Below are 23562 nucleotides of genomic sequence, written 5' to 3' on the forward strand. Positions count from 1 at the left end.
ACAGAATGCCCTTTTACAAAAAAAAAAAAAAAAAAAAAGCCAGATCTCATCAAGCGTAACCAAAAATCGGAACAAGCGGATGAACACAGCTGCTTTTCTGGAGTGGTGAGAGAACAGGGTTTAATGGAGGAGGCCCCAACAGCCGCAGGGCCCACGTGTCTCCCGCTCTCCCTCCCCCCACCTCGGCCCTGCCCCTGCCCGGCTGCAGTGTCTCCAGAGGGACTCTGCAAAATCAGCCGTGTCCGCTGTTGGGCAGAACACCAACTTAGTGAAGACGTGCGTCTTAGAACAGACTGAGGTGCAGGGGCAGTGACTCCCCTACCTCTGCCCAAGTTCTGCTTGGCACTTGCTAAGCCGGTGCTGATGCCTGCCAGAGCCCAGGACACTGCCCGGCAATGAGCTCTCTCGGCCGGACAGCGGCCTCACAGCCCGCTGGAGTGGGGGCCCAGGGGAAGACGGGGCGTGTCCGTAAATACACTTGCTTAATCTCCAGGGTGTCTCTTATCGTGGGCCCCTTTCCCAATAAACACCAAGCACTATATGTGCAGGCAGGTCACTACCCACCAATCAGACAGCCTCTTCTAAGACTCCTAAGATGCTACCACTGCCCCTGCAGCAATGAGCGCTTTTCTCCACATCCAGTTCCAGTCATGGAACGTACGTGAGCCGGGGCCCGACACCCGTCACGGTGAGGGTCTGCTTACCAGCCCCTCGGTTTCCTCTGTCGTCCTCTGGAAGTGTGCGGCCAGGACCATGTAGTCCCGCATCTGTTTGTGACATTCAAGACACTTGACTGAGTACCGGATGAGCCTCACCGGGTCGGGGTAGAGCGGCAAGGCTGGAGGAGGGGGACTGGCACTGTCGGAAGCGAGGCCGTGTTTGGGGGAGGACGAGGGGGCCGGGGTTGCTGGTGCCGTGGAGTTCACAGGGGCCGACACGAACATTTGGTCCGCAGAGATGGGCTTCACCAGCAGCTGGGAACACTGCATGACCAGCCCCTTGCTCTTGTGGTCGCGGGCGTGCCGCAGCAGGCTACACTTGTTGAAGAAGAGCAGCGTCTTGGAGCACAGCGTGCACAGCACCTCGATGTGGACGCTCCGCCGGCCGTAGTGCTGGCTCAGGCTCTTCTCTAAGGCAAACGCGTCCCCACACTCCAGGCAGCAGTACCCACTGGCCGGCACGTGGATCCTGCTGTCCGCAGGCGGGCTGAGATTTGGCGCATAGAGGGGCACGGGGTTGGAGCTGTGGAGGACCTTGTTGAAGACCTCTACAATCAGTGGGGCGGCCTTCTTCACCTGGTGGACCAAGGGCACCGACATTTGCGTGAGCTGCGGCTGGTTCCGTCTCTGCGCTGAGGACTTGGCTGTCACCGACGCGGCCACGCTGTGGGGGACGAGGTTCAGGTTGGCCAGGTGCACCGCTTTGGGAAGAAGGCTGGCAGGGGCCAGGGCGGACGCCTGCTGCGCTGTGCTCTGCTGCTTCTTGCCCGTCTGCGAGCCCGGGGCAGCCCCCTTTGGGACCCGGGGCCCCACGCTGCAGGAGGGAGACGAAGAGTCACTGGCCTTTGTCACGGAGTCATCTCCTTTCCTGTCCCCCGAGGGGCTCCCTGAATGTGCGCCTGCCTCGGGAAGGTGCTCCTCCACAGGCACTTCGTCCCCGGGCGCCTCGCTTGGGGCTTCAGCAACAGTGCTCCCTAGAGGTGACCCAATAGGAGACTTACTTGGATCATCAGGGTCTGGTAGGATCCTTGTGACAGTCCGTTTGATTTCCCCTGATGATGTCTTAATGGTTTTGATTCTGACTTTGGGAATCGCTGGTGGGGAGCCGGCAGCCACAGAAGGGGAGCCTTTGCTGCTGCTGTCACTGCAGATGCTCCGAGGGCTGTCTGATGGCTTCATACTTTTTCTGGTGGCCTCCAGAGGGCTCCGGGGACTCTTTGGTGACTTGGGCATTTTGGGGCTGCCTTTAGAACCCTCTTTAGTGGGCCCTGAGGCATCCTTTGTGTGGCCAGCCTGATCTTCCTTAGTGACACTGGCCACTCTTTTGGCCTGCAGGGCCACCAAGGCTGCCACACAAGAGGACAGCTTGGAATGAGCTGGCTTAAGACGCTGCCTCGGAGGGACTGATGAGCAGGTACCAAGCTCCCGGGTGAGCCCCTTGGGCTCCCCAATACTGTTGCTAGGGTGGCTGTTGAACTCCAAAGCTTCCCCAAAGAACCGACTGGCATCCAGCTCTTTGTGAGACTCCACTGCCTTCTGCCCACCTTGCTCGTGCTCCTGCTGGCTCCTCAAGGGCAGGGGTTCTGGCTTGGGCTCTTTCTTACAAAAATGATCAAACATGTGCAGCTCCGGGACTGGAAACTTAGCCAGAGCCTCCAGGACTGGGCCCCCCACTGCCCCGCACCCAGGAGTGGGTGGGAAATAACTGTCAGAGTGCTTGGACTTCATCCCAAACCCGTTATCTTTGATGGGATCCTCGGACTCGGGGCTGGAGATCGGACTGAACTGGTTGAAGGTGGGTAATGGCTCTGACTTTGGAGGCTCCAGCTTGCCAGGGAAACTCCTGGCACTGTCTCCATTCATGAAAGTCGAATCAAACTTCCCACAGTTGTGGGGATCTGGAGGCATGTCTGAGCCCCGGAATCCATTGTGCAGCAGGGTGGGAGCGATGTGGTCTTTCTCCGCTTCAAACGACTCCTGGCGGCTGGTATTCTTAACAATGACGCTCACGGCCGGCACGTCTGGGGCTGATCCTGAGTGAGACAAAGACACACTTTCGTCCATACACAGGCCTGGTGGTTTGAGGGGACTCTCATTCTCCTCACTGGGCGTCTGGATGGCCTCCTTGGCGTCAAGGCTGGTGGGGTCTGGGATGTCAAAAGCAGCCAGAAGATCATCAAAATCTGGGGTTTTCATATCCCCCATGGCTGGATGCTGGCAAGGGCTATAACAGAAACAGAGAACAGAATCAGTGACCACCAGGGTCCCACGGGACTCCGTGTTGCATCATCTTCATGGTTCATCACACACACACACACAGAGTCAGCACGCCCACACAGAACCCCGAGTACTATGATAGGAAATCACACACCTGAGTTTTACCCCAGTAGGTTTCTTTTTCTTTTTCTGTTTCTTTCTTTTTTTTTTTTCTTTTTTTTTTTTTTTTTGAGACAGAGTCTCACTTTGTTGCCCAGGCTAGAGTGAGTGCTGTGGCGTCAGCCTAGCTCACAGCAACCTCAATCTCCTGGGCTCAAGCAATCCTGCTGCCTCAGCCTCCCGAGTAGCTGGGACTACAGGCATGCTCCACCATGCCCGGCTAATTTTTTCTATATATATATAGTAGTTGGCCAATTAATTTCTATTTATAGTAGAGACAGGGTCTCACTCTTGCTCAGGCTGGTTTTGAACTCCTGACCTTAAGCAATCCACCCGCCTCGGGCTCCCAGAGTGCTAGGATTATAGGCGTGAGCCACCGCGCACGGCCAACCCCAATAGGTTTCTAAAACACTGGAACAGTAGGGAGAGAGATGAAAACAGAATTTTATATGTAGTGACAAGCCTGCCTGGCAGGTCTTAAACCTCAATACCTGGAAATTCCTTACCGGCTATTTAGCCAAAAAAAAGGGTACACTCCTACTACACTCTCTCGACTTCTCAGGGAACATCGGTACTCCATGATCATGTACATGCGCAAAAAGCCAATCACTTAGTAATTAAAAAAAAAAAAAACATGGTCCAGCACTTCCTTTAGAAAACACTTGATTCGTACATGAGACTTGGCTATAACTTGCTCTCATAATTTACTCTTAGTAATTACTAACTTTATATAACTTTCAGGGGTTTTTGCTACATGAATTCAATCAAATCCAAAATGACTTGCTATTGCTAGGATTTGTGCTGTCTCATGAATAAACTCCAGAAAATTATATTGTCCTCTAGGTATTTTTTTCCTCTACTCAGCAGACACACTTGATTCCTTGATTTTCACCCTAAAATTGTTATTGGTTGGTGAATGGACCATTAAACCCAAGGAACAGGGTGACTTGCAAGGCACCACACAGTTATCAAATTGGCCAACTGACAGTTTGGGGGAAGCCTAAATTCTATTTTAACTTTATACACACAAAGAAGAGAGTAACAATTCTGTTTTAACTTGATGCACCTGTTTCCTTCATGATCTAGGGAAGCAGAGCTATAGAACTATTGTGCAGGGGAAGCCTAAGGCCCTAGAAAGAGGCCTTCCAGTAGGAAATTATCACACTCACACTTAACATGAAACATGAAACTGGCTAGTTCAAACCTGCCAGAGGAGGAAGAAAAACCTCACCATCTTCCTTGCCCAGTCTTTACATCCTGCATCTGCTTCAGCATCCCAGGGTCTTACTGGCTTATATATTTCTTACACCATGTTTGTGCTGAAAACCCTTCTGGATGCAGACGGACACAACTCTTTTAGACAGCAGTGTGGTAGCTGCATAGAACCAGTGAGTGGCAAACTCTGGGTCCAGGAACTCCATCCCCAGAAATTTATCCTAAGAACAAAACTTCCTAAAAGCTATATGCAAAACTGTATCCTATATAGCATCATCAAAACAGCATAAAAGAGATACACATAAAAAAGAATCTAAATGTCCAAGACCAGTGAATGGCTGAATACTAGATAGACTATTATTATTAAGCAGTCATTATAAATTCTAATTATGAAATCTACATAGCAACATAAAAAATTACTTATAATGCTAAACTTAAAAAGACTAAAAAAAATGTTGTCATTATAACAACGTAAAACTAAGTATGCATTTCAGCCAAGATTAAAAGGAAAAGAATTATGCAGAGTAGTGTAATTATTGCTAGGTTATTTTTTCAAAACTTTTTTGGGGGGCTAATACATGACTTTTGTGATTTTTAAAGGAGAAAATAAAGACAAAATCACTTAGAACCACAAGGGGAGCAGGTGCCCCAGCAGAGGGGTACCTCTTACCACCCCAGGGGATCAGTAGGTTTGCACGTTTAGCTCCCTGCCCCTCTCCCAGCTCCTTGTGAAACACATCTGCCTGCATAAGAGTTCTCACCGGAAATGAAAACTACACTCCTCCCACTGGGAAGATACCTCATTATGGTAGGTAATAATAAAGTGAAATACCAATTATCTAAATATGGGTTGGCAGAATATCCCACTGGAATGAGACATAAAGTCTCTGGACAGAACAAATGATAGTCTCCTAGAGCAGAAGATGCTGGAGCCCATGGACAAGGGGCGTACACTGGATATCGCTGAAAATGCCGGGCATCCCAGTACCAGGCGAACCACTCTGCAGGGGGAGCATAACTATAAGGAAATATCCACATATTAGCTTTACAAGCTTTCTTTCTTTCTTTCTTTCTTGTTCTTGCTTTGTTTTAAATGTCTAGGGAAGAAAAGATTGGGGGAGAAGGGCAGAATAGATTATTCCTTTTAAAGAGCAGGAGAGGAGGGGCACAGGTGGCGGTGTGTGCAAGGATTAGCTGAGCCTGCTGCTGACTAGCCCAGAGTTGCAGGGGTTTGAAGCAGAGATTACATCAAAAGAAAGTAAAGTTCTCCTCACAGAGCAATCTCAGGGATTGGCTGAGAATGGTCAGGGATGAAGTAAATACCTTTTGCTAGAAAATCAGAGCTAAAAAATAAATGCTGTGGTAGTTCAATATCAGCAGCAGGGAAAAGCCTTTATGAAGATTTTAAATGCCAAAGTTGAAGACTTTAAAAGCCAAATATCACATCGTGTTTTCTATTTAGACCTGGTAAGAAAAACTGAAAACAGCAGAATTGGTAATAGTGAATAAAGGACTCTCAGCATATCTGTGTGTATTTCTTTGAACCTTGCTCTAAAGTGGGTATTGCATTTTTTATAAATAGAAGATAAAAATTAATCAAAATGTAGTTATAAAAGCAAAAGAATAAACAGTAAAAGGCAACCAATAAAAAGTTCTATTCATTGAAAACCTGCCAGCACAAAGTTAAAAGGCAAACAACAAACCAAAAGGTATGTTTGTAACATATAGTTACTATCATTAATATCTCAATATATTAAAAGTTCTTACAGGTCGGGCGCGGTGGCTCACGCCTGTAATCCTAGCACTCTAGGGAGGCCGAGGCGGGAGGATTGCTCAAGGTCAGGAGTTCAAAACCAGCCTGAGCAAGAGCGAGACCCGTCTCTACTATAAATAGAAAGAAATTAATTGGCCAACTAATATATATAGAAAAAAAATTAGCCAGGCATGGTAGCGCATGCCTGTAGTCCCAGCTACTCGGGAGACTGAGGCAGAAGGATTGCTTGAGCCCAGGAGTTTGAGGTTGCTGTGAGCTAGGCTGATGCCACAGCACTCACTCTAGCCTGGACAACAAAGTGAGACTCTGTCTAAAAAAAAAAAAAAAGCTCTTATAAAGCAATGAGTAAAAGATAAGCAATCCATTAGAAAAATGAGCTTGAGGGGGTAAAAAAAAAAAAAAAAAGAAAAATGAGCTTGAGCTAAGGTGATGAGCAGGCAATTAAAAGAAGAAACACGAATGGGCAATTAATATATAAAAACAGTTGCAAACTCACAAGAAATTAGAGAAATACAAATTAAAATAATGAGAAACCATTTTTGGCTTATCAAATTGACCAAGGTTTTCAAAAAGTAATAATCCTAGTGTTGGCAGAGATGTTGCAAAATAAGCATTCTAAAGGTAGTATAAACTGATACAACCTATCTAAAGAGCAATTTAGCAATGCATTAAAAAAGCCCAATAGGCCGGGCATGGTGGCTCATGCCTGTAATCCTAGTACTCAAGGTCAGGAGTTCCAAACCAGCCTGAGCAAGAATGAGACCCCATCTCTACTAAAAATAGAAAGAAATTAATTGGACAACTAAAAATATATAGAAAAAAATAGCTGGGCATGGTGACGCATGCCTGTAGTCTCAGCTACTCAGGAGGCTGAGGCAGAAGGATTGCTTGAGTCCAGGAGTTTGAGGTTGCTGTGAGCTAGGCTTATGCCACGGCACTCTAGCCTGGGCAACAGAGTGAGCCTCTGTTTCAGGGAAAAAAAAAAAGGCCCAATAATTGCACTTCCAGAAATTTATCCTACAGAAATAGAGATGATGTGACAAAGATAACCACTACAGAATATTTATAATAGAAAAAGGAGACACAACCTAAAGATCCAACAACAGGAAATTAGTTCAATAAATTATGGTATATTAATACAATTAAATGAGGTATCATTAGAAATCATATTACAGATTACATATCAAAATTAAGGCTATGAGAAGTTGTTCTGATAAAAAGTGAGAAAAAAAGAATACTGAAATATAGTACAATCTTTAAAGTAAAATTAAACATGTATATATTAAAATTAAAATATATATTAAATAAATCAAATTATTATATATTAAAATTAAATATATATATATATATTTTTAGAGACGAGGTCTTGCTCAGTCATCCAGGCTGAATTGCAGTGGCACAATCAGATGGGCACCACAGTCTTGGCTAATCTTTTAAATACATACTTTTTATGAAAAAGGTTAAAAGAATACTCCAAAATGTTAAAAGTATCTCAACAGGTAATGAAATTATTTTCTTTCTTTTGCTTATCTTCATTTTCAAATTATTTATTCAAACTACTTCAATTTGTAGTACTTAAGTAATTTTATTAAATTATACTTTTAACATACAAAAATAAAAAGAGGAAACTAGGCAGGCCAAAGAAATCTGAGGAGATCCTTACACAGGACTCTGAAAATCATTAATATAAAATTCTTAAGGCACATCTGGCATGACTCAGCAGAAGGAGGCTGGCTAGAAAATCAATGGGGTAACCTAATTAAAACAAAAGGTATAGTTGAAATGAAAAGCTCTGGCATACACCAGTGTCTGCAACTTGTTGCACGCAGCAAGGCAAAGCTGGGAAGAGCAAGGTACAGGCAGCTGTCTACCTTGTCGGTGGCAGCCGCTGGGGCCAGAGCCACGCCCACGAACACCAGCGAGGAGCCAGGGCCCAGCCAGGGACCATCTGGCAGAGACTCGCCCTGAAGCGTCTGAAGGAGCCAGGCAGATCCAGGCCTGGTGGGCTCACTGAGGGATCTGGAGTGGCCCAGGCGACAGCAAAGGCAGACCCCGGGCTCTCTGTGGCCCTGGCTGAGAGCAGGTTTCACTCGAAGGTGAGACAGTGGAACTCCGCAGCAGTGTGTACAGCCCACTTGCGGGTAAAGAACAACTCCAAGACTGGCAGACTGACACTCGGCCCCTCTCAAAATAAGTTTTACTTCAGGAAAGAACTGGAAGCTTATTTAAAAAAAAAAAAAAAAAAAAAAAAGCTGAATATAACATCCCGCTGTTACAGGGTCTACTAGTTTGCCCAGCTCATTTTATGAAACACTTAAGTAAACGTTTCAACTGGATGGCGAGAAGGAGCACCTTGATCTTGGAAAGGCCTCACAGGCCTAATTAGTCTATGAGAACTCTTTGAGAGTGTAAAAACAATATGATTATACATAATTATGGCAGAACCAGTAGGAAGAATTTCTACAAACTTTAAATGTCAAAATTCTACCAAAAAACAACAACAACAAAAAATTGAATTTCATAGACCTGGGTTAATGTACGTGGTCTGTATATGTCTTTATGTGATTGCCATGTACAGGGAACTATGAACAGTGAAGTTTTTTAACCCACTGACCGGTTCTGGACTGGAGCTTAATGTTTTCATAAGTGATCTAGAACGGAGATTTCTTTTTTTTTTTTTTTTTTTGAGACAGAACTCACTCTGTTGCCAGGACTAGAGTGCCGTGGCATCAGCTTAGCTCACAGCAACCTCAAACTCCTGGGCTCAAGCGATCCTCTTGCCTCAGCCTCCTGAGTAGCTGGGACTGCCAGGCACGTGCCACCATGCCCGGATAATTTTTTCTATATATATTTTTAGCTGGCCAATTAATTTCTTTCTATCTATAGTAGAGACAGGGTCTCACTCTTGCTCAGGCTGGTTTTGAACTCCTGACCTTGAGCGATCCTCTCGCCTCGGCCTCCCAGAGTGTTAGGATTACAGGCGTGAGCCACCGCGCCCGGCCTAGAATGGCGATTTCTAATCCATAAGGTAACCACACTTCACATCCACACACGTGTTCTCAATGATCAGCCTACTGAATGAGGACTCATGAAAACTTTATTTTTAAAAAGAGGTCTCATATTCAAAACGGTTTGGGAGCTGACAACCTAGCACAAGAACGTTGGGCTGTAAGCGTCATGAACGGAGCGGTGTATTGGTCTCATTCATCACTGCATCCCCATTAGGTGCTCAATAAATATCTGTCAAAGCAGTAAGGTGAAACCTTCCCATTTGCAAAGGGTCTTAAAGCTGTTGTAAATCAAAATGTAAAGTTAAAAGACAAGTTCTCATAAGGCTGTACAAATAGGCAAGATTACGGCAAATGACCACCAGTGAAGGCAAATGTGAAGGAACATTTAGGGAAAAGCAGTACCAATTACAGTATTAGACTAACAGGTTATAAGCTAAGCCGTTCGATAAAGAAGCCTCGGCATCGGCTTAGACTATTCCCTCAGGACACCACATCGCATGTTTCATCACAAAAGGCCCGGAAAACTCTGGGCCTTGTCAGAAAGCACACCACCAGCACGCCAGAGCTCGCGAGCCTGCCCTACTCAAAGCCACCGCGTCCGCAGCTACGCGCGCTGTGCCGTCTGGGCCCCCACGCCTTAAGAAAGACGCGCCCGAGCTGGGAAAGGGGATTAAAGTTATACAGTATCTGGAGGGGCTTTCTAACGAGACCCTAAAAATTAGAACTCTGTTCTTCTGGAGCGATGAAGACTGAAGGGAAAGGGAGAAGCACAACTAAAAGTTTGTTCATCAAACCTCCAAACACTGGAGAGAAGGCAGTATCCTGAAGTTTGGAATCAAAGATTCAGACAAGTAAGAGATGACTTTATCCATTAGTCAAAATATATACTGAAGTTATGAAAGGCAAAAGATATACATAAATGTAGCAACATCCACACATTCAAATCTAAAAGTGAAAAAAAAAAGCCTCTGAGGAACTAAGAACAAGAACTTGTCACTGAACTCATGAGCTTTTTTCCTTAAGCACAAAGCCTTCAAATTTCAAATAACTTTAAATTTGGTCATCTGTTTTTCTCAGCAATGTTAAGTTTAGTAACAGCAGATTAATAAAAGTGCAATAAGAGGACATCAAAGAGGCAGAGGTGCTCCAAAAGCACTTAGAAAAATCTGATCTCTATTCAGTATATTCTATTTAATAAGGAGGCAAACAACACATTGCAGAACACTGGACTATGAGACAACACAATGAAGTTTTCTTGGATTTGCCATTGTTTGTGGGATGAGAACTGGATAGAAGGATATTTTACAACGGGTGGGGGCTCTTGACCTGCTCCCCTACATGACTGACCATGTCTTACATATTGATATCATCTATCTGTGTTCAATTATTGTTTATAATGCTTAAGAATTTTTAAGTGCATAAATGAAAGGTACCCTCAGCTGTCTATTTTAGAAAAAGAAGCATCCTAAGAAACAACAGAACAAAAACTCTTGGATGCCAAGGACAGGGGGAGAGAGAGAGAGAAAAGAGGGAGAGAGTTGGAAGGACAGGTCAGTTGTGGTGGCTCATGCCTATAATCCCAGTTCTTTGGAAGGCTAAGGCAAGAGGATTGCTTGAGGCCAGGAGCTCAAGGCCAGCCTGGGCAACACAGCAAGACCCTGTCTCTACAAAAAATAAAAAAAATTAGCCAGCCTTGGTGGCTTGCACCTGTAGTCCCAACTACTTGGAAGGCTGAGGCAGGAGGATCACTTGAGCCCAGGAATCTGAGGTTACAGTGAGCCATAATCACACCACTGCACTCCAGCCTGGGCGACAGAGCAAGACTCTCTCGTTAAAAGAGAGAGAGAAAGAGAAGGGACAGAGACAAAGGGAAAGGAGGAGAAACAGAGGGAAGGGGAAGGGAGGGGAGGGGAGAGGGGGAAGAGATGGGGCAGGGAGAGGAAGGAGGTGGTATTACTTAGCAGAAGCTGAGATCAGAAGAAAATGTTGAGGCAGGTGCAGTGGCTCACACCTGTCATCCTAGCACTCTGGGAGGCTGAGGTGGGAGGATTGCTTGAGCTCAGGAGTTTGAGACCAGCCTGAGCAAGAGTGAGACCCCATCTCTACTAAAAATAGAAAAATTAGCCAGGCTTGGTGGCTTGCGCCTGTAGTCCCAACTACTTGGGAGGCTGAGGCAGGAGGATCGCTTTAGCCCAGAAGCCTGAGGCTGCAGTGATCTACGATGATGCCACTGTACTCTACCCAGGGCAACAGAGCAATACTCTGTCTCAAAAATAAAAATGAATGAAAGAAAGAACTGTTGCATTGATTGCCAGGTAGGGACACCTCTTTTGTACCAGGAATGGAAGCTGGGCAAGAGGAAAGACAGAATGAGCGAGCAAGCTCAAGAGTGATTTGCTGCTCTCAAGACCTGCGGGGGCTTCGGCCAGACTCCAGCAGGAACATTGATCAGAGAAAGACATTGCTTCCACGGGTGGTAGGGAAAGAAGGGAGCTCAGTGAAACTTCAGACGGATCAAAAGAAACAGAAGAGCCCCACGCTCCTGGACCCAGAATGAAGGCCCAGGCCAGGAATGGTAAAGCTGAAAGAGTAAGAAATAGTGAAGCACGAGGAACTGGCTTCCCCTCCTGCGCTATCAGTAGTTACCCACGTGAAGGCCTCGGTTGACTATGTAAAACTAAACTAACTTTAAGGATCTCTGAGTCCTTGAACAGACTAATTTGCCCAGCTGCAACAGCTGGGCAAATTAATCTAGAACTAATGGATTTCTAAATAAAAATTAACTCCTAAAGTGGACAGACTCCCTATAATATACATATCACTGACCTCAACACACATCTAAGGCCTACTTATAGGTCTGAGTGACCCCAAGTCACAGATGTTCAGAGCCAATGGCCAAAGTTTCATTTCATGAGGCACCTGGTATTCAAACAAGTAGCAAAAAATGGCCCAAAAAGACTGTCAGCAGTATGTACGAAACAGCTGCACCACCCCCGCCGTCCAGTGGACCAGGCACAACAAAGTCTTTCTTCACTCTCTTTCTCTATCTAGTTTATCCCTCCAACACACGCTGCCAGAATGGCTGCTGTGAAACCCATCTGGTCACAGAGGTCCCTGTTCAAAATCCCCATCACCTCCAGGACAGACCTCAAATCCTTCAGCCTCGCGGGGAGGATCATTCCTGACCCGGTCCCCGCCCACCTCTCCAGCCACTTCCCAGGACATCTTTCATTCTAACCACGACTTGCTCGTGCCTCCGTGCCAGGGCTTGAGCTCTTGCCCCTGACTAGAGAAGAACGGCTGATACCCCAGCCCCACCCCAAACACACATCTGCCTGACCACTGCTCATCCCCAAGCTCCAGCTGTAGGGTCCCCTCCTCCAGAGTGCTGGGACACCAGTGGTCCTCTGCCCTCCTCCTCCACTTTCTCCTGACACCTGGGACACCCCTCTCCTTGAAGGCAGCACTTCCCACAGTGGGCTGGAATCACGAGTTTTCTTGTCAGTCCTTCCCAGTAGCCTGTGAGACTCTTCAAGGTTGGGGTCATATCCTTCCTTCTGTCCATTTCCAAGGAGGAAATGGACACACCTGGCTCCCAGTGGCAGATGAGCTGTCACTGCTCCCACCACTCCCAGAACCACTCCTCAGTGCCTCTCCAGCTCCCTGGCTGGGGCACCTGCATACCTGCCCCTGCTTGCCCTGCCAAGGTGGCCTTCACCCAGAGGCAGCCTCTCTTCCCTCCCACCGTGCCTCTCCCACCCCAACCAAAGATCCCACGTCCCAAGAAGAGAATTATCCCACAAGCATTCTAACAAGGATGCTAGACTCGCAGGATGTTAGAGCTGAAGGGGACCTCCGAAATATCTCGCCCAGGCGTTTCCAAATGCCTGTCTGCAACTGCTGCTGGACTGACTGCAAAACAGTGACACGGGGAGTGACTTTAGAATGCAGATACCCGGGCTCCAGGAAATTCTGACTCAATACATCTAGGACGGGTCCCTGCTTATTTTTTTAAGCTTCCTGGTTCACTCCAGTACACTGGTCTAGTCCGACTGCTTCATTTTATACATGGAGAACTGAGGCTCAGAGAGGGGAAGTCACCCCTCAAACAGTGACCAAATGCCAAGACTTATGGCTGGCACTTGAGGACACAGAGCTGAAGGCCCTACTCTTGAGCACCCACGCACAAGCCACTGAAAACATCTGTGAGCGCCACTGAAGACTCATCAAGGGCACAGAATCCTACAGACTCACCTCGCCCTCCCTTGTGCTCCCCCCCTTTGCTTTATTTATTCTTCCTCACAACACGGTTTCCTACCTTTAATACAGTTATTTCAGTAAAACGTTCTCTCTCCTGCTATTCTTTTTTTTTTTTTTAAACTTGTACCTACTGATGTATCTCCTGCTATTCTATAAGCCCCTCAAAAGGCACTCACTGAATTATTCACTGGCATTTCTACATCTGGATCTCTACTTGGATGTCTAATGGGCATCCAACACCTACTGTGTCCAAAACGTAACTCTTGATTTCCACCTACAAGAACTCTTGACTTCCCCACTTCAGTAAATGACACCTCCACCCTCCCAGCTGCTTAGGCCAAAACCTCTTTCCTTCATACCTTTCATCCCACCCACCAGCAAATCCTGTCAACACTACCTTCGAAACATACCCAAGCCCACCCACTTCTCACTACCTCCATCTCATGTCTCTCCGAGATTCCCACAAAAGCCTGCTCACTGGTCTCCTGCTTCCACCCTTGCCTCCCCTAGTCATCCTCAAACAGTCGCCGAAGTACTACTTTTAAGACACACGTAGGCCGGGCACAGCAGCTGGCACCTATGATCCCCAACATTCTGGGAGGCTGAGGCAGGAGGATCACTTGAAGCCAGCAGTTTGAGAACAGCTTGGACAACTTAGCCAGACCTCATTTCTACAAAAAGAGTTTAAAGATTAGCCAGGCCTCGTGGTGTGCGCCTGTAGTCCAAGCTACTTGAGAGGCTCAGGTGGGAAGATTGCTTGAGCTGAAAAGTTTAAGACAGCAGCATACCATGATTGTGCCTGTTAATAGCCACCACACTCCAGCCTGGACAACATAGTGAGACCCCATCTCAAAAAATAAAAATAAAAAAATAAAACACATATCAGATCACATCTATCCTCTTTTCTAAACCCTTCAATGCCAGCCAGTGTCACCCAGAGTGAAATGCAGTCCTTCCCACAGCCTGCGCACCAGACGATCTAACTGCCCTCCGTCTCCTACGCCTCTCTCTGTCTCTCTCCCCCTCTCGGTCTCTCACCGCGTGTGTCCAGGCGCGCTGCGCTGCCTTAAGCATGTCGGGCATGCTCCAGCCCCAGAGCCTTTGCATTTCCTATTCCCTCTGCTTGACATGTTCTTCCTCTAGATCCCTGCGGGCTTACTTGCTCACTTCCTTCGGGTCTCAACTCCAACGTCACTTTGTCAGGAGCCTCGAGACCATTCTACGTGAGAGATGACCCCCACCCCCACCATCAATCTCTACCCCTCACTTTATTTTTCTTCCCAGCACTCATCACCATCTCACATGTACACCCGGTCATCGCTGCACTGTCTGTGTGTAAGCTCCCGTGTGTTCACTGCAGGATAATCCACCATTATAAAGGGACCAATTTGACAAGCTCATCTGTCGAGAACTAGAGTGCTCAAGATATTCGCAGATTCCCAATCAGGTTTAGTATCAGTCAAAAATTTGGCAAATACGCAATTTTGGGGTGTTTTGCTTTTTTAAACTTTTTATAAACAGAGAGACCTTCAGTGTTGATGGAAGCTCACCCCAGTGGGAAGGGGTCTACCCCAAGTAACCCCGGGGCCCTGTAGGGGCTGATTAAATTAAACATCATCCCAGCAGGGAATGCCTGCTGGCTGGTGTCGCCATGACAACGTGATCTGCCTTGAGGGCGGTGGAGAAGGAAGGCTGGCTCTGAGACCCGCAGGAAGAGGAGGGCAGGGTGGTCCTGGGCCTTCAGAAAAGGGGGATACAACTCTGTAAACAGACTAAAAACCGCTGAATTACATATTTTAAATGGGCAACTTATAGGGCATATAACTTGTGTATCAATAGAGCTGTTATATTTTTCAAAAGATGAAAAGACAGAAAACGAGACTGGAAGGAGTAGGGATCACGCAGGACTATGAAGCTGACTGCGACAGGTGGAAGCCAGACACAGGCAGCAAGTTCACACCGAGCTGAGAACTCAGACAAAAACTGATCCTGTGTGGCCTGGGCCCTCGTCACCTTGGCACTTACTGGGCGCCACACTTTGTTAGAAGGGAACAAGACACAGAGATTTGAAAAAAAGCGGGACAGGACTCCTCTTATTCACACACCAACCTGGGCAGTCCCTCCCACTCAACTCTGGAAAAGTATCATCTCTTGGTAGTGGGGACATCCACACGCAAACAAGAAGCCAGCAGGCTCAGACCCACTGGAAACCAATCCCCCCACCCCCACCCCCGGGAAAGGATGCAGAAAAGAGAAAGTGGCCATTCCACAGGCTCACTCTTTCCCTGTCCTGGTACCCACGTTTGGCGCGCCAGTCCCGCCTACCGCAGACGCAGACGGCTTGCAGTCCAGAGATCCCGGAAGGGCAAGGCTTGGGGCACACAAGCAGCACGCTGCCAGTCCCGGGTCTCTGGTGGCTCTAGATCACCGCAGGGGCCAGTAAAGAGTTTCTCTCCCAGGTGCTCTCTTCTCTCATTCCCATTCTCTCACACACGCGCCTGCACACTCTACTCTTCCTCATCCTCTCCCATTCCTTCCTCCACAGTATGCTTTCTCTCTCTCCCCCCATCCCTCCCTCTCCCTCGCTTGTTCTCTTATTCCCCTCTTCCCCTTTCTTTTCTCCTCCTTCTCTTAACCCAGATCTGAATGGCTCCTTTTTTTTTTTCTTTTTATCAGAGACAGGGTCTTACTATGTTGCCGAGGCTGCCTCACCCCCTAGCCTCAAGTGATCCCCCTGCCCTGCCTCAGCCCCTCCCAAGAAGCTGGGACCACAGCCATGCGACATGGAGCCCTACGGGTGGGCTTTTTCACGACTGCTCGGACTTCAGGGCGATAAGCCTTCTGCAGGAAAGCAGGGCCCCAGCCAAGGCAGCTTTTCACCCACAACCCAGCTTGGCAACAGATCCGACATGCAGGGTTCTGTGTGCCCACTGTATGCCCCTGGCGATCCAAGGGGATGACAGGGAATGACGTATCCAGAGGAACAGCCCTGTGTGCCTTTCTACCATCAGACTAATGGAATATTAAGAGTCTTATCTTTTTAAGACACATACTGGAGTGCTCATAGATAAATGATGTGATGTCTGGGGTAGGCCTCAAAATAACACAGGCAGGAGGAAGAAAGCAGGGATGGGTATATAAATGAAATGAGATTGGCCATGAAGTGATAACTGTTGATCTGGATCTGGGTGATGGGTACATGGAGGTTTATCATATTTTTTCTACATTTTAACATTTGAATAAATAGGGACTAGTGGTCCAACCAGATAATCACTGAGGTCACACTCATTATGATGGCTATTATTAATAATAAATAACAAAACAAAACAGAAAATAACAAGTATTGATGAGGAAGTGGAGAAACTGGAATCCTTGTGCATCACTAGTGGGAATGTAAAATAATACAGCCGCTACCAAAAACAATATGGTATTTCCTAAAAAATTAAACATAGAATTACCATATGATCCAGAATTCTACTTCTGGGTATATACTCACAAGAATTAAAAACAGGGTCTCAGCTGTACACAGTGGCCCACACCACTGTAATGCTAGAACTCTGGGAGGCCAAGGCAGGAGGACCGCTTGAGCTCAGGAGTTCAAGACCAGCCTGAGCAAGAGTGAGACCCCGTCTCTACTAAAAATAGAAAAATTAGCCGGTGTGGTGGCGCGTGCCTGTAGTCCCAGCTACTCAGGAGGTTGAGGCAGGAGGATGGCTTGAGCCCAGAGTTTGCAGTGAGTTACGATGATGTCAATGCACACTACCCAGGGAGACAGAGCAAGACTCTGTCTCAAAAAAAAAAAAAAAAGAAAAAAAAAATTTTAATTTAAAAAATTTTTTAAACTTAAATTTTTTTTTTTCAAAAAGCAGGGTCTTAAGATAGCTGCACACCCAAGTTTAGCATTATTCCCAATACCCAAAGGTGGAAGCAACCCAAGTATTCAGTAGAAAAAAAGTATAAACAAAATGTGGTATGCACACACAATGGAATATTATTCAGTCTCAAAAAGAAAGGAAACTCTGACATATGCTGCAAGACTGATGAACCTTGAAGGTGCTATCCCAAGTGAAATAAGCCAGTTACAAAAGGGCAAATATTGTATGATTTTACGCATATCAAGTCCCTGCAGTAGGCACATGCACAGAGACAGGCAGTAGAACAGATGCTGCCAGGAGCTGGAGGAGACAGAGAAGGGTTATTATTTCATGGACACAGAGTGTCAGTACAGGATGATGTAAGGTTCTGAGGAGGACAGTGGTGATGGCGGCACAACTGTGAATGTACTTAATGCCACTGAACTGTACACGTAAAAACGGCAGACTTTGTTATATGCTTTTACCACACGCACAAAAAAACAACCCACCAAGGGACAGAAAAAGTCTCATATGTTCCTTAGCTCTTCAAGGCCAGCTCAGGTCAGCCCAGACATCATACCTTAGTGAGGTTCTCAAAACAAGGGTGTGGCGAGCGTTGCCGGGGGAGTGGAGCTGCGGAGAAAGGAAAAACTTCTACCTAGGCACATGGTCTGGTCTAGTGTCCAAACACCACCTGAGGAAAGAAGAAAAATATTTTTTTAATGGGTCTGACAGTAAATGTTAAGGTAAGGAAAGATAGCTTTAAAAACTAATAATAGTCACTCTGGGAGGCCGAGGCGGGCGGATTGCTCGAGGTCAGGAGTTCGAGACCAGCCTGAGCAAGAGCGAGACCGTCTCTACTATAAATAGAAAGAAATTAATTGGCCAACTAATATATACAGAAAAAATAAGCCAGGCATGGTGGTGCATGCCTGTAGTCACAGCTACTTGGGAGGCTGAGGCAGGAGGATTGCTTGAGCCCAGGAGATTGAGGTTGCTGTGAGCTAGGCTGACGCCATGGCACTCACTCTAACCTGGACAACAAAGTGAGACTCTGTCTCAAAAAAAAAAAAAAAAAAATAATAGTAATCCAAGTAAAGGTAAGGCCCTGAAAAAAAATCCTCAAACATAAATTCAAAGCAGGTCACAAATGTCATCAAAGACACTTTTCCCAGCCTCAGACCTGCTCCCCCTCCCCTATCCCAGGCTGGTGGTTCAGAGCACAGACTGGTAGAAATCCCAGTTCTACCATGACTGGCTGTGTGACCTGGGGCAAGATTCTTCACCTCTGTGTCTGTTTCCCCGTATGTAAAATGGGCTATTATAGGAATCAAATGAGTTAATATTAGGTCATTAAATAGGAAACATCCAATTTCCAATCAAAAGGGTAGTTTATTATGTCTCAAACAAGAAGCAGTATAATTAGCCAAAGTGTGCACCCAAACTACTGACACAGTTCTGCCATCTTAACGGCAGCTTGTTTATGCCAGCAGTGAACAAGCCTGGAGAGCCAGTGGCGATGAAACCGCAAAAGGCATTTTCCACAGCTTCTTGAGAACTGAATATTTTTCCTTGTGCGAAGTGGTCCAAAGCCTGGAAGAAGTGGTGGTCAGCTGGAGCACGGTCTGGTGAATAGCATGGATGACAGAGTTTCCAAGTCCAGCCTCTGTAGTTGTTTGTACGACATGTGGTCGAGCATTGTCTTGCAAGAGGATTGGCCTGTATCTGCTGACCAATCTCAGCTGCTTAATCACAAGCATCCTCATCATTTCATCCAACTGGTTGCAGCAGACATCCACTATAATAAACTGACCAGGTTTCATGAAGCTGTAGTGGATCATACCAGCGCTGGACCAAACAGACACCATTAGCCTTTTTTGATGAATATTCGGTTTTGGACTGTGTTTCGGCACTGCATCTTTATCCAACCATTGTACCGAACACTTGAGATTGTCAAAAAGAATCCATCTTTCATCACACGTAAAAATACGATGTAGAAACGGTTGATCTTTATGTCGCGACAACAAAGAAAGGCAAGCTTTGAGACGATTTCTCTTCTGATGCTCGTTTAATTCATGCAGAACCCATCTATCCAGCTTCTGTACTTAATGATTTGTTTCAAATGGTCTAATATTGTTGGAATAGGAATGTCAAACCTTACTGCTAATTCATGCGTAGGTTGAGATAGATTCGCTTCCACTACAGCTTTCAGCTCATGGTTATCCACCTTGGTCTCAGGTCACCCGCATGACTCATTTTCAAGATTAAAATCACCAGAACAGGCCAGGCTTGGTGGCTCACCCCTGTAATCGCAGCACTCTGGGATGCTGAGGCGGGAGGATCGCTTGAGCTCAGGAGTTCGAGATCAGCCAGTGCAAGAGTGAGACCCTGTCTCTACTAAAGAAACAGAAACAATTAGCCAGGCATGGTGGTGCATGTCTCTAGTCCCAGCTACTCAGAAGGCTGAGGCAGGAGGATCACTTGAGCCCACAAGTTTGAGAATGCTGTGAGCTAGGCTGATGCCATCCATGGTACTGTAGCCTGGGCAACAGAGTGAGACTCTGTCTCGAGGAAAAGAAAAAAAAAAATCGCTCGAACAAAACTTATCAAACTATTGATGTCGATCGATGTACTGTGTGTTCATCAGCTGCATCCTTCCCAAACCATTGATATTTCGAGCTGCTTGTGCTGCACTGGTTCCACGATGGAACTTATATTTGAAAATAACACAAATTTTTTCACTTATCCACGGTTTCACAAAAATTGCTCTAGAAAATGTGAAAGATAATCACAAGCCAAAAAGTGCATTTGAAAGACTGAGGATGCACCTTCACAATAAACACAAAACAAGAAGTGTCAAAGTGAAGTGTCAAGAGATATCAACTGTCCAACTTAGTACTTAAGGGAATCGGACATTTCATACTTAATAACCGGATATTTGTAAAGTTCTTACAACACTACCTTTCACATGGCAAATACATGTATTTGTAAGTATCATGCCACCAACCTCAGTGGCCAGCAAGCGTTCCCTCGGAAGTTCTCTGAGTGTCCAGCAGACTGCTGGGCAGAAGCCTGCAGAGAGGACAGCCCGCGGGAGTGAGGCCTCCTGCGCCTCTCCGCACAGCCCCAGGACGCCCCTGAGGCTGAGGACGCCTGGGGCCGGGGAGTGGGCACAGGGCCAGCGGGCAGGCAAGCCGGGACACCACAGTGGCCATCAAGTACCGGTACCCACAAATGACAGAACAAAAGGTCTCATCCCCGGAATTTCTAATTAGGCTCATTCTCACTCTAATCCTGCATTCTCTCGCTTAACTTCATTTGGTCCTAATTTTGACAGACTGGTATTTAGTTTGGATTCTAAATAGAAATACAGACAATATTAATGTAAAAATTTAGAAGAGAAATAGAGAAAACCTTTTTTCCCTTGAGTTTTTCTCTTTTTTTATTTGGACCTTCACATTTCAAAACAAACTAATAAGCAGACATTGTGCTGTCCAACTGAGGACAAAAGTCAGAGACCAGGGGGGCCAGTTGTTGTCTAAAGTCTGACGTCGCATAGTAAGTTCTCAGTGTTCCCACGAGTGCACCTGGTTATCTGCGCCAGGTAAACCTGGTTCCTCCAGCCACCGGGGTCTGTCTGTGTCCAGACAGCCTCGCACCTGCAGGACACCATCTGGCTGCAGAGAGGGGCTCACAGACCTGAGCATCAGGCTTCACTGAGCCAGGCTGACTGCTTCTCCAGGTCATCCTAATCTCATACTCACACTGGGATGGATAGGAACTTTACTGTTTATAACACAGCATTCCCACTTCGTAAGGAACTCACCAATCAGTGAGCTAAGACTGGCACTCAGGCTCCCTCCTGCCTCCAAGCACCATGCTGCCCTTGGACTCTGAACTCTGAACTGGAAGGTCAGCTCTCACATTTCAGAATTCCCAACACCGTCATCTCACCAAGGTGTCACTGGACATGGCACAAATTTTCCTTCAGTGTGGTACTGAGACATTCACCATAGCCTTTGCCATAATAATGACACACCTTAGGTGTTACAAGATCAGCGTTAGAAAACATTGTCCTAGACCACTTTTCTAACGTTAAGGACTGTCAGAGCCAAAGAGATTCTAGGAGACCATTAAATTTAAGCCACTCATTCTATAAGCAAGGAAACTAAGGCCCAGAGAGGTGAGGTTATCAAATGAGAAAAGGTACATAAACTGAAAAGGTCACAGGGCCTTACTTTGGCCTTCCCATCAGAGTAGCTGTAGTCTCCTACTCACAGTTACCCGTCCAAATCTCCCCATCAAATACACACGACAAGGCTTATTTAACCCTTAGATCAGTGACTCTCAGCCCCAGATGCCCATTAGGTACACCTGGGGAACAGTCCCCATGCCTGACCACCCCCTCATGCCCATTAGGAACACCTGGGGAGCAGTCTCCTCCTCCTCCTCCTCCTCCTCCTCCCCCCCCCATGCCTGACCCCCCCCCATGCCTGACCCCCCCCCATGCCCATTAGGTACACCTGGGGAACAGTCCCCATGCCTGACCACCCCCTCATGCCCATTAGGAACACCTGGGAAGCAGTCTCCTCCTCCTCCTCCCCCCCATGCCTGACCCCCCCATGCCTGACCCCCCCCATGCCTGACCCCCCCCCATGCCTGACCCCCCCCCATGCCCATTAGGTACACCTGGGGAACAGTCCCCATGCCTGACCACCCCCTCATGCCCATTAGGAACACCTGGGGAGCAGTCTCCTCCTCCTCCCCCCCATGCCTGACCCCCCCCATGCCTGACCCCCCCCATGCCCATTAGGTACACCTGGGGAACAGTCCCCATGCCTGACCACCCCCTCATGCCCATTAGGAACACCTGGGAAGCAGTCTCCTCCTCTTCCTCCTCCTCTTCCTCCTCCTCCCATGCCTGACCCCCCCATGCCCATTAGGAACACCTGGGGAGCAGTCCCGCCCCCCCCCCATGCCTGACCCCAGCTCAGACCAATTAAGTCAGAATCACTAGAGGCTGGGCCACCACAGGATTCCGCCCCCACCCCTCCCCCCCACACTGACTTCCTTGCAGGTCTTTAAACACTTTAAGCACTTTCTGGCCTCAAGGGCTTTTGCACTTGCTTTTCTCTGCATCCTGATTGCTCTTCCCTCAGATACCTGGACGCTCACTGTCACCTCCTTCAGATCTCTGCTCAAATGTCTTTGAATCAATGAGATTTCTCTGATGTAAAATAGAAAACCTGCCTCCCCACCAAAGCCCCCATCTGCCATCCCTGCTTTATTATTCTCCATGACACTTTTCACCATCTCTCGTACTTTATATTTCACTTGTTTATTGCCTCTAAACCCACACACACTAGAACACGAGCTCCATGAGGGTAAGATCTTATTTTTTTTTCCCTGCTATATTTCTTGGTGCCTAGAATAGGGCCTGGCACACAGCAGGCCCTCAAATATTTATTCTAGAAATTAATGAATACATCAGAAACATCAGTTTCAAAACATGACTGTACTAAAAGATCATAAAGAAGCTGATTATACCAAAATCTCTTCTCCACTGATCTCATCTTGGCAAAAACCTTTTTAAAAACAGGCCAGAAGCCTGATGAAACAAAAACCATTTAGAAATACGTATTTCTAATCAATTAATCCAACCCAAGTGGGTTTGTGAGCTGAAAACAGCTCTGAGAAACAGATAAAACTATGGAGATAGAAAATGAAGTCTAAAGGTGACTGAACACATGGCTTTCAGGTGCCATGCCGGTATATGTGCAGGTTCGGAAGAAAGCCAGAGAACACGGACCGCTAAACTCAGATGGGAAACAGTTTTCAGCCGGCCAGAAAGAAGATAGGCTCCCGTCCCAGATTACCGCCCCCACGAGACTGGGCCAGCTCAGGGTATCACCCCCTGCAGACGAATGAACCTGATAAACAACTTAAGGACTCTTCTTTCCTCATTCACACTTATAACCCCACCTCCTTCCAAAATGCACTTGAAATCACTGACAATACTTTAAACGCTGCCATGTTGGGAGCAGGGGAAGCCTTTAGGCAGCCACATGGCAGCTGGGGAGCATGTCGCCACCCAGTCTTCCTGCTGTCATCTCCATTTCATGTCTGCCGACCCCAGCCTTGTTAACCCTTTCCTCACCCCATCTGGTCTGTTCCCACGCCGGCACCCTGCATGTCCGAGACTGATCCTTCCCAAACACCATTTTCATCAGGTCACTCACTCTGCTGGAAAACCTAAAAGTTTCCTATATGATGCCTACTCCATCATGCCCAACCCTCGGGCTGGGTCTTGGAAAACCTCTATAATCTAGGCCTAGCCCAGGTCTACCGAAGCA

General features: G+C 47.0%; 1 protein-coding gene across 2 annotated transcripts in view; it reads right to left on the bottom strand.

Moving 5' to 3' along the window:
- The window catches only part of ZNF592 (zinc finger protein 592), a 56979-nt gene that overhangs the window by 22024 nt on the left and 11393 nt on the right, over positions 1-23562 (bottom strand). The window contains exons 2-3 of one of the 2 annotated variants that reach the window (XM_012763255.3): positions 17790-17903; positions 705-2943 (exon numbers count right to left, since the gene is read on the bottom strand). In XM_012763255.3, coding sequence (XP_012618709.2) covers positions 705-2924 — 2220 coding nt within the window. In that variant the 5' untranslated portion in view covers positions 2925-2943; positions 17790-17903. Of the gene's footprint in view, positions 1-704; positions 2944-17789; positions 17962-23562 lie in introns of those variants that run through there. The other variant, XM_076004724.1, reaches the window with a different exon arrangement.

The sequence above is a fragment of the Microcebus murinus genome, chromosome 7, assembly GCF_040939455.1.
Source record: "Microcebus murinus isolate Inina chromosome 7, M.murinus_Inina_mat1.0, whole genome shotgun sequence".
Lineage (NCBI taxonomy): Eukaryota > Metazoa > Chordata > Mammalia > Primates > Cheirogaleidae > Microcebus > Microcebus murinus.